Genomic DNA, 8,958 nt, shown 5'->3' on the forward strand with positions numbered 1-8,958 from the left:
ATGAGTGAAACTCCGTCTCAAAAAAAAAAAAAAAAAGAGAATCAACAGTGATATTACATAATAGACACACAGAAATGAGGCCGGGCATGGTGGCTCATGCCTGTAATCCCAGTACTTTGGGAGGCCGAGGCAGTTGGATCACAAGGTCAAGAGATCAAGACCATCCTGGCCAACATGGTGAAACCCTGTCTTTACTAAAAATACAAAAATTTACCTGGGCGTGGTGGCACACGCCTGTAGTTCCAGCTACTCAGGAGGCTGAAGCAGGAGGATTGGTTGAACCCGGGCGGCGGAGGTTGCGGTGAGCCAAGATCGCCCCACTGCACTCCAGCCTGGCGACAGAGCGAGACTCTGTCTCAAAAAACAAACAAATGAAAAAACTAGAAACACACATAAATGAAACACACATAGACCAAGGTTCCATGTATATTGGTTGATGAAAATGTTGTGACTAGGGGCTTGAGAGCTTAACACTGTGCTCCACTAGGAGCGATGCTTCAGGATTGGCTAGTTGGTGTGTTCATGGTGACTTTCTGGAACTTCACTACTGTGAATAAGGAGACCTAGCTGTATCCCCTGGCACCAGCCCTGGGCTGGCCCCACTGCAGCAGGGAACAAGACACGTGCAGTCCCCTCCTTTGTGGAGCTTTACGTCCAGCACAGGAGTTGAGGGCTCGATCCAGTAATCCTGGAGGCAGAGATCTCGCTTAAAGCAGCCCGGCTCTGTGGAAGAGTGCCGTTGGGGGGGCTGACACCGTTGTGGAAGGCTTCGCCATCAGAGGGTGATGTCATCAGGTGACAGGAGGCACGAGCTAAAGGTTAAGTGGTGTTTGGCCCAGTGAGTGAGTGGTGGTGTGAGGTGGGAGTGTTTCCAGCAGAGGGAATGAAGAGGGAACATCACCCTGACAGCCCCTCTTTCTGCCTCATCCACAGGATCCGGGGCACCAGCTACCAGAGCCCCCATGGCATCCCCATTGACCTGCTGGACCGGCTGCTCATCGTCTCCACCTCCCCCTACAGCGAGAAAGACACGAAGCAGATCCTCCGCATCCGGTGCGGGCAGGACCAGGCCGTGTGCCTGAGAGGGAGGGCTGGGGGCCACCCTGTGGGACAAATGCTGACACTGAGGTCTGGGGGGTGGCATGGTTGCTGGGCCTGCAAGAGAGAGGGCCAAATGGCCACCAATTTGAGGGCAGGTGCCACTGTGTGGAAGGGAGGTGAGATGCTGTGACTGGTGTGGGGGTCAGCACTCTGGGTGGGGTCAGGAGCCCTAGGTTCCAGCGCAGCCCCTGTCTCCATAGCTCTCCCAGCCTCAGCATTCTGTGATTCTAAGATGCAGGCACCACATATTCCCAGGGGGGAAGGGCCAGAGGGTGGCTTCGGCCACTCCTGTTGTAGTCAGAGACCAGGCCTGGCTAAGCCATCCCACCCCCACTGCCTGCAGGTGTGAGGAGGAAGATGTGGAGATGAGTGAGGACGCCTACACAGTGCTGACCCGCATCGGGCTGGAGACGTCACTGCGCTATGCCATCCAGCTCATCACCGCTGCCAGCCTGGTGTGCCGGAAACGCAAGGTCAGCCGGCCGAATTCGCCAGCAGGGCCAGATGGCCGGCGGGAGCGAGTGATGCACTATTTCAAGGGCTTCCAGGGGGTTCCGTGTTTCATCCTAGAATGTACATTTTCAGGGGCAGGGAATTTTCATTCCTCAGGTTGATTTCTGCATCACCTGGCCTAGCCTATTGTAGGTGCTCAGTAAGACCAGGTGCAATGGCTCACGTCTGTAATCCCAGCACTTTGGGAGGCCAAGGCGGGCGCATCACCTGAGGTCAGGAATTCAAGACTAGCCTGGCCAACATGGAGAAACCCCGTCTCTCCTGAAAATACAAAAAATTAGCCTGGAGGCCGTGTGGGTGGTGGCATGTGCCTATAATCCCAGCTACTCGAGGGGCTGAGGCAGGAGAATCACTTGAACCAGGGAGGCGGAGGGTTCAGTGAGATCGTGCCATTGCACTCTAGCCTGGGCAATAAGAGCAAAACTTCATGTCAAAAAAAAAAAAAAAGTAGGTGCTCATTTAAATCTCTGTTGACTGTAAGTAGATGCTGTTAGGTCCATCTTACAAATAAAGAAACAGAGGAGGCCGGGCGTGGTGGTGGCTCATGCCTGTAATCCCAGCACTTTGGGAGGCCAAGGCAGGCAAATCTTGAGGTCTAGAGTTCCAGACCAGCCTGGCTAATGCGATGATACCCTGTCTCTACTAAAAATACAAAAAATTAGCCAGGTCTGGTTGCATGTGCCTGTAGTCCCAGCTACTCAGGAGGCCGAGGCAGGAGAATTGCTTGAATCTGGGAGGTGGAGGTTGCAGTAAGCCAAGATGGTTCCACTGCACTCCAGCCTGGGCATGATTCAAGACTCCATCTCAAAAAAGAAAAAAACTGAGGAATGAAGAGGCTGGGCCCACACCCAGTGGATAGCCAGGCAGGATTTTAACACAGGCAGTCTGGCCCCGAATGCCTTCCCTCACCTGCTACCCGCTACTGCCTGGGGCTGGAGGCGGCACAGTCTGGGGTCTGTGCTGTGGGCCTCACGAGGAGGATCCCCACTGAGGACTTGCCCCCCTCTAGGGCACAGAGGTGCAGGTGGACGACGTCAAGCGGGTCTACTCACTCTTCCTGGACGAGTCCCGCTCCACGCAGTACATGAAGGAGTACCAGGACGCCTTCCTCTTCAATGAGCTCAGTAAGCATCCCCACCCCGTACCTGCACTGCCAGTGCGACCCCCAGAGGGAGGAAGAGGGAGCTCGGCCTAGAAGGCTCAGGCCCTGCCCTCTGGGCCACACTGACCATCTGGCCTTCTTTCTCCCTATAGAAGGCGAGACCATGGATACCTCCTGAGCTGGATGTCACCCCCGTCCCCATCCTGTTTTCTACCAGAGTTCTGACACTGTGACTTTGTATAAAGTTGTTTTGAAGCTGGACCCACCCTGTGTGTGTGTGTGGTTGCCCTGATTCCAGAGAAAGACACCACCAGAGTGCGGATTGAGAAGCCTTTATTGTGAGACTAATGGAGTGTCTGCTGGCTGCAGGAGTTGGGATGGACTTGTAAGGTTGCTGGGAGGGTCCTTAGAGGAAGAGTCCTGGAGGGTAGGGTGGTAACAGCCCAGGGACTCGTTCCTGAAACTCCCGCAGTCAGAATAGCTTCGGCGGCAGAGTCCACAGCGACAGCTGACAGCCATGGGCAAGTAGACCACCGGATCCACGCCGGGCAGACAGCCAGGGAGCCGGACGGAGGTGTAGCGCAGCGCATTGTAGTTGCACACCGACTGGGGTAAGGCCGGCATAGTCGGCACCACCCGCATCTGAGGCCATGTGGGTGGAGAAGTGGGCATGTGTCTGGGGGCCAGCACCTCAGCTGAGCACCCCAGCTCCCTCCGCAGGTCCCAGACTCAGATGTCCAGGAAGCCCTCTGTTCCTGCCCTCCAGCCCCATTTCCAGCCCCTGCCCGGAGAGCCAGACACCCTTCCCCACTGCCTCTGCGGGCCCCACCCTGAAGTGGCAGCACCTGCCCCTGGTCCCAGGCAGCTCACCATGCTGTGGCAGTAGCCAGCACAGATGGTGGTGTTGAAGGCAGTGCACACGGGGCAGCCCTCCTTCTCAACAGCCAGCATGACATTGGTGGGGCGGCACAGCGGCAGAAGTGGCTCCTTGGATGCCCATGCCCCACCTGTGCTCAGCAGCAGACACAGCAGCAGCCCCTGGGACAAGACCGGTGCTTCAGCCTGGCCTGAGACTGAAGCCCTAAGCCTTGGCCCATCCCCAGGGGTACACCACCCTCAAGGACCCAGGGACCCTGCCTGGCATGTCTTATTCAGGACCTGCCACCCAGACACCTGCCTTCCAAAGCCCACCCCACAGCCCAGAGGACCTGAGATGTCCTAACATTTCAGTTCCCCACCCTCAGGGACTTCTCCACCTGAAGCTTACTGCGGGGTCACACCCCTCCAGAAAAAGGCCTCCTTCCCCAGCTCACACGACTCTGCCCCTCTTCATGCCAGTGATGGCCTGGAGGGAGGTGGAAGGTACCCAGGGGCCCTGCAGTCTTACCTGGAGCATCTCCATCCTTGGTTCCTCCCCTGCCTCGTGTACCTGGCTTTATACCTCGGGGTTGTGGGGGCGACAAGGCCACCAGGTGGTGGTAGCATCCTGGGGTAACCTGGATACTAATCCCCCCGGGGGCGGGAGGCAGACAAGGCCAGGGAGACGCAGCAGTGGCTCAGTGGAGCGCTCCAGCGCCAGGGGTGAGGCGGAGACCACGGTGAAGTGACCTCAGAGACTCAGTCGAGTCGGCGTTGGAGGCACAGGAAGTAGGGTACAGAAAGGCCTTGCCCTGTCTCTTCCTGGGGCGGGGAAGCCAGGAGGAGGCCGTGACCCAAGAAAGGTGCTAGACTGAATCGTCAACCCACCTTCACCAGAGCCATTCCTGCGCCGCAGTCCAGATTCTCAGGAGCGCCGCCGCTTCGGTGTAGCTTCTACACCTGTTCGGTGTCCAACAGGGCCTCCGCGAGACTGCTGCGAGGGGAGCCGCTGGACCCAGATACTCACCAACGAGGGATTCAGCCGGAGCCCCACTTCTCCCTTAGGAACCTTCTCCCACACCACTCTCAAGCCAGGATGCCCAGAAATGAGCGTGGTTCAGGTTATTTAACTCATTATTTAAAACACCCGCAGGGGGCGTGTCCTGCCCGCGGGGCCACAACCTGCATGAACATTTTCTGGACTTAGCCCCCTCCCCACGAAGCCGCGGGGCGTGTCTGGGCTAGTCCCGCCGACACATTGCCGATAGTGAGTGTGACCCAGGCTCGGTCGAGACCCCGTGTAGTGGGCGGAGCTCCCGAGCTCGGCCCCACCCAGCGAGCCCGGATCCGGGTCTTCCCGGGTCGGCTCCGCCCCTCTGTCCAGGGGGCGTGTCCGGGGCGGGGCTTGCCGGGCCAGCTCACACCAGCGCCGGCTTTAAGCTGCCGTAGCTGGAGTTCTCGGCGCTGTAGGCTTTCGGCACGCTGTGGATGCCCGGCAGGGGTTTCCAGTGGGGGCCGCTCCAGGGCGCCTCCAGCAGGCAGAAGCGGTCGAGCGGGCGGAGCGGGTGCAGCGGGAGACTGTAGGACTCCTGAGCCAGAGACAAGGCCCCGCGGTGCGGCACGGCCAGAGTCACCGGGCGGGCGCGGGGCACGCGGACCCGTGGCGGTCGGGGCGGCTGCTGCGGTCCGTGCCCCGAGACCTGGGGCATCTCTTCGAAGCTCCAGTAGGTCAGGGAGTCTTTGCGGGGGTATCCCGACAGCTCCTTCCTGTGGGAGCATGGCAGGACGGTAAGGATACAGCTAGATCCTTGGGGACGAGGTTCAGACCCCGGGACCTAAGGAGTCTGCACACAGACTCCTGCATTTCGAGGCTAGGACCCCTTAGGAAGGACGGGGCCGGGCACGTGTAGCCTGGGTTCCTGGGTCCTCGAGGTAACTTAAGGTCCTGGAAAATGAGCTTTCCCATCCTAGGGAAGGAAACGGGGGCTTTCGCTTCCTTGGGAAGGAGTGTCTGGGGCTCAAGTACCGAAGGAGGCCCTGCCCTCTGATGCAGAATCCCCTCTGTCCCTACCGCGGTTCCTGAGAGTTGACATTAAAGACTCCTGGCTGCTAAAAGAGGGAGGGGCGGCCGGGCGCGGTGGCTTACGCCTGTAATCCCTCCGCTTTGGGAGGCTGAGGCGGGCGGATCACGAGGTCAGGAGATCGAGACTATCCTGGCTAACACGGTGAAACCCCCATCTCTACTAAAAATACAAAAAGTTGGCCAGGCGCCTTGGCTCACGCCTGTAATCTCAGTACGGAGGCCGAGGCGGGCGGATCACGAGGTCAGGAGTTCGAGATCATCCTGGCCAATATGGTGAAACCCCATCTCTACTAAAAATACAAAAATTAGCCGGGCGTGGTGGCGCGCGCCTGTAGTCCCAGGTACTCGGGAGGCTGAGGCAGGAGAATCGCTTGAATCCGGGAGATGGAAGTTGTAGTGAACCGGGATCCAGCCGCTGCACTCCAGCCCAGGTGACAGAGGGAGACTCCGTCTCGAAAAAAAAAAAAAAAAAAAAAGAGGGGCTGGGGCCTGAATTTTGGTTCTTGCTGGTGCAGGAGTCGAGGCTGAGGCTACCGAGTCAGAGAATGGGAGCCACACCAGGGGCTTGGCGTGCACTGGTCTAGGCGGGGGCTGTGCCGGAGACGGTGTCCAGCGAAGGCCTGGCTTACTTGGGATAAAACCGAAAGTCCCGCGCCGAGGTGGTCAGATAGAGCTGCCGGCGGGCCAGGACGCCCCGGTCGGATACTATGAAAGGCCAGCCAGACAGCTCAGGGTTCTTCGTCCAGGGAATTAGAGCCTGAGGAAGATTGGGGAAGGAGGCATACCCAAGACAGAGTTTGTATCTCGTTCCAAGACCTGGGTCCTGCCGGCCCCAGCCCTCGCAGCCTGCCCCAGAGGCAGAGCCCTTTCTGCCACTCACGCCAGGTCACTAAAGCTTTCTTCCTCAAACCCGCCCTTCCCAGCCTCATCTCCCCAAATCCAAACACGTCCTGCTGGTCAAGGAACTCAAACCCATCCCCCCAGCCACCAAATAAACCTCCCTGGTTCCGCCCCCGGCCCCAAGCTTTCTTGGTGTGGCCGCTGGAGCTGAGCCGCATCTGGGGCAAAAACTCCACGTTACCTCTCCCAACTCCCACCCGACCCCGTCTCAGAATATTCTAGTCTCGTCCCCATCCACAGCCCACCGCCTAGCTTCGCCACAGCTTCGGAGACCAGAAGGCGAGTTTCCAGCTCACTGGTCCTTCTGGCCACGCCCCAAAGCCGTGATTCCTTCTGGCCCCGCCCCAGGTTCCCCAAGCTCCGCCCCGTCTCGCCGGCGCAGGCCTTCATCCAGCCACCTGGGAAGGCCCCCCTCGGTGATGGTCTGCGAGCTGCGGGGGCTGGAGCCCGACGTATTCCGGGGCGCGTGGGTCCCGGCCGGGATAGCCCGTGTACTGCGCCTTCGTCTCGCTGCTCTGGTACTTTGTGGTCAGTGGGAGGCGCCAGCCGCGGTGTCTGAGCTGCAGAGAGGTGAGCAGGAGACCCAAGTGAAGGCGCAGGGGACTGAAATGCAGCCTCCTGCCTATCCCCTGCGGACTCCGGCACCCCCCAAACCTTACCTTTTCTCCTAAATCCTTGATCCCCACAGTCCGCGTGGGGTCTGCAGGCTCTGGGGCTCTGGGTTGGGCGCAGGGCCCGCCATGGGTCTTGGGCACGTAGGCTGAGCCAGAGGTTGTCTCCCATCTGCTGAGGACCTCGTCGAAAGCCCAGATGCGCGAATCCTGCTTTGCAGCCGGGGGTAGAGGGTCCCCGACCGTGGACTGGAGAGAAGGTGCTGCACATCAGCTAGGAAGGCTCAGGAGTCCGTGTCACCCTCCACCCCAAACTCTGACCTCTTCCAGTTGGCCCCCAATCCCCTTTACTCAGCACCCAGCTTTCTAGGTCCTCAGGCCCCGCAGGGCTTCAGCCTAGAGTCCGCGCACCTGCACCGTCGGCGGGGGGAAGGGCGCGGGTGGGATGATGCGGTGGGCAACCCAGCTGCTGGTGAGATTCCAGTTGGGCCCGGATCCAGGCACCTCGGTGGCAGAGATGGGAGGCCACGGGGGGCCACAGCACGGAGCCCGGGTGCCACTGGCCATGGTTCCACCCCCATCCCGGAGCCAAGCAGGAGCTGGCTTGTTGTTGCTGTTGCCCCGGGTGACAGAACCCGCTCACCCTGAACCCAGCCAATGAAGGGCCTGCAGGCATGTGGATGGGAAGAGTGAGAAAGAGACCCAGAGACGAGGGACTGGGACCCCAGGAGGGCCACAGAACAACACGGGGAGGGAGATGGAGACTCAAGGCGAGGAGGGCAGAACGGGAAGGAGTTCAGAATTTCAAAGACCCAGGGGGTGGAGGAGACAAGAGACCCAGAAAGAGGGACAGAGACCCCTGCACTGCACCCAGCACATCCGGGCATCCATGAGAAACACCCCCTCCCTCTCCTCCAGGGTTCAGATGCTCCGTGCTGCTTCCTCCCTCTGCCAGGCCTACCCACCTCGAGGTAACGATTTCCAGACATCCTGGGGCTCCCCCACCCTCCCCGCACGTGCTGAAGGAGTCAGGCTGGCGTCCGCTCTCCTGCCTGCCTTTGATTTGGTTGAAAACTTCCACCTGGGTAGGCAGGGTGGGCAAAGATGGAGAGACCCACGGAGAAGTGCACAGGGACATAGCAAAAAAGAGGGGTGTGTGGAAAGAGCTTTGATGAGTGAGAAAGAAATACAACAAGAAAGAGGAGAGACAGTGAGGAAGAAACTGACCATGATGGAAAGAAAGCTATTAATACTAATCCAGAGGCAGAGACACTGGGAGTTAGGCAGAGATGAAGGTGGCAAAAAAGAGCAAAATCACAGATGGAAAAGGAAGAGATGTAGAAACCGAGGCAGCCAGGCCCCACCCCACCCCGGGGCCTGGTCCGTGTAGATCGGGGGAGGGGATGCCTATGTCCTTTGTTCAAAGCTGGATGCTGGACCAGAGAGAGAGAGTGAGAGAGAGTGTGTGTGTGTGTGTGTGTGTGTGTGTGTGTGTGTTGGCAACACGTGGGGCATGTGGTCTGTCCCTGGCTTCCCTTGTCACTTCTTCACTATAAAGAGCTTTTGGTCATTGTGTGCAGTGGCTCACGCCTGTAATCCCAGCACTTTGGGAGGCTGAGGCAGGCAGATCACTTGAGGTCAGCAGTTTGAGACCAGCCCGGCCAACATGGCAAAACCCTGCCTCTACCAAAAAAATACAAAAATTAGCCAGGCATGGTGGCACACCCCTGTAATCCCAACTAAGGCAGGAGAATTGCTTGACCTGGGAGGTGAACGATTCAGTGAGCTCA

At 58.9% G+C, this 8,958-nt stretch overlaps 3 protein-coding genes across 3 annotated transcripts in view; 1 reads left to right on the forward strand and 2 right to left on the reverse strand.

Moving 5' to 3' along the window:
* The window catches only part of RUVBL2 (RuvB like AAA ATPase 2), a 40,183-nt gene extending 37,206 nt beyond the window's left edge, over nucleotides 1-2,977 (forward strand). Inside the window, exons 12-15 of the mRNA XM_017500512.2 lie at nucleotides 934-1,053; nucleotides 1,445-1,574; nucleotides 2,624-2,738; nucleotides 2,869-2,977. Coding sequence (XP_017356001.1) covers nucleotides 934-1,053; nucleotides 1,445-1,574; nucleotides 2,624-2,738; nucleotides 2,869-2,894 — 391 coding nt within the window. The 3' untranslated portion in view covers nucleotides 2,895-2,977. The remainder of the gene's footprint in view (nucleotides 1-933; nucleotides 1,054-1,444; nucleotides 1,575-2,623; nucleotides 2,739-2,868) is intronic.
* A 55-nt stretch (nucleotides 2,978-3,032) lies between these two features.
* Nucleotides 3,033-4,556, reverse strand: LOC108283917 (choriogonadotropin subunit beta-like). The gene is made up of 3 exons (XM_017500518.2): nucleotides 4,463-4,556; nucleotides 3,587-3,754; nucleotides 3,033-3,358 (listed from the first exon to the last, which is right to left on the reverse strand). Exons 1-3 carry the CDS (start codon nucleotides 4,475-4,477, stop codon nucleotides 3,050-3,052), a joined length of 492 nt encoding a protein of 163 aa, XP_017356007.1. The 5' UTR covers nucleotides 4,478-4,556; the 3' UTR covers nucleotides 3,033-3,049.
* A 138-nt stretch (nucleotides 4,557-4,694) lies between these two features.
* Nucleotides 4,695-7,772, reverse strand: LOC108283914. Its single transcript, XM_017500516.2, has 5 exons — nucleotides 7,580-7,772; nucleotides 7,217-7,417; nucleotides 6,956-7,117; nucleotides 6,287-6,414; nucleotides 4,695-5,341 (listed from the first exon to the last, which is right to left on the reverse strand). Exons 1-5 carry the CDS (start codon nucleotides 7,733-7,735, stop codon nucleotides 4,993-4,995), a joined length of 996 nt encoding a protein of 331 aa, XP_017356005.1. The 5' UTR covers nucleotides 7,736-7,772; the 3' UTR covers nucleotides 4,695-4,992.
* Nucleotides 7,773-8,958: the final 1,186 nt, after the last annotated feature.

Source organism: Cebus imitator, unplaced genomic scaffold (assembly GCF_001604975.1).
Source record: "Cebus imitator isolate Cc_AM_T3 unplaced genomic scaffold, Cebus_imitator-1.0 Scaffold266, whole genome shotgun sequence".
NCBI classification, from domain to species: domain Eukaryota; kingdom Metazoa; phylum Chordata; class Mammalia; order Primates; family Cebidae; genus Cebus; species Cebus imitator.

Coding starts and splice junctions, on each gene's coding strand:
- LOC108283917 (XM_017500518.2), bottom strand. Junction 3,359..3,586: donor CTGGCTACTGCCACAGCATG/GTGAGCTGCCTG, acceptor ACATGGCCTCAG/ATGCGGGTGGTGCCGACTAT.
- LOC108283914 (XM_017500516.2), bottom strand. CDS start 7,735: ATGGCCAGTGGCACCCGGGCTCCGTGCTGTGGCCCCCCGTGGCCTCCC. Junction 7,118..7,216: donor TCAAGGATTTAGGAGAAAAG/GTAAGGTTTGGG, acceptor ACCTCTCTGCAG/CTCAGACACCGCGGCTGGCG. Junction 6,415..6,955: donor ACCGAGGGGGGCCTTCCCAG/GTGGCTGGATGA, acceptor AATCTTCCTCAG/GCTCTAATTCCCTGGACGAA.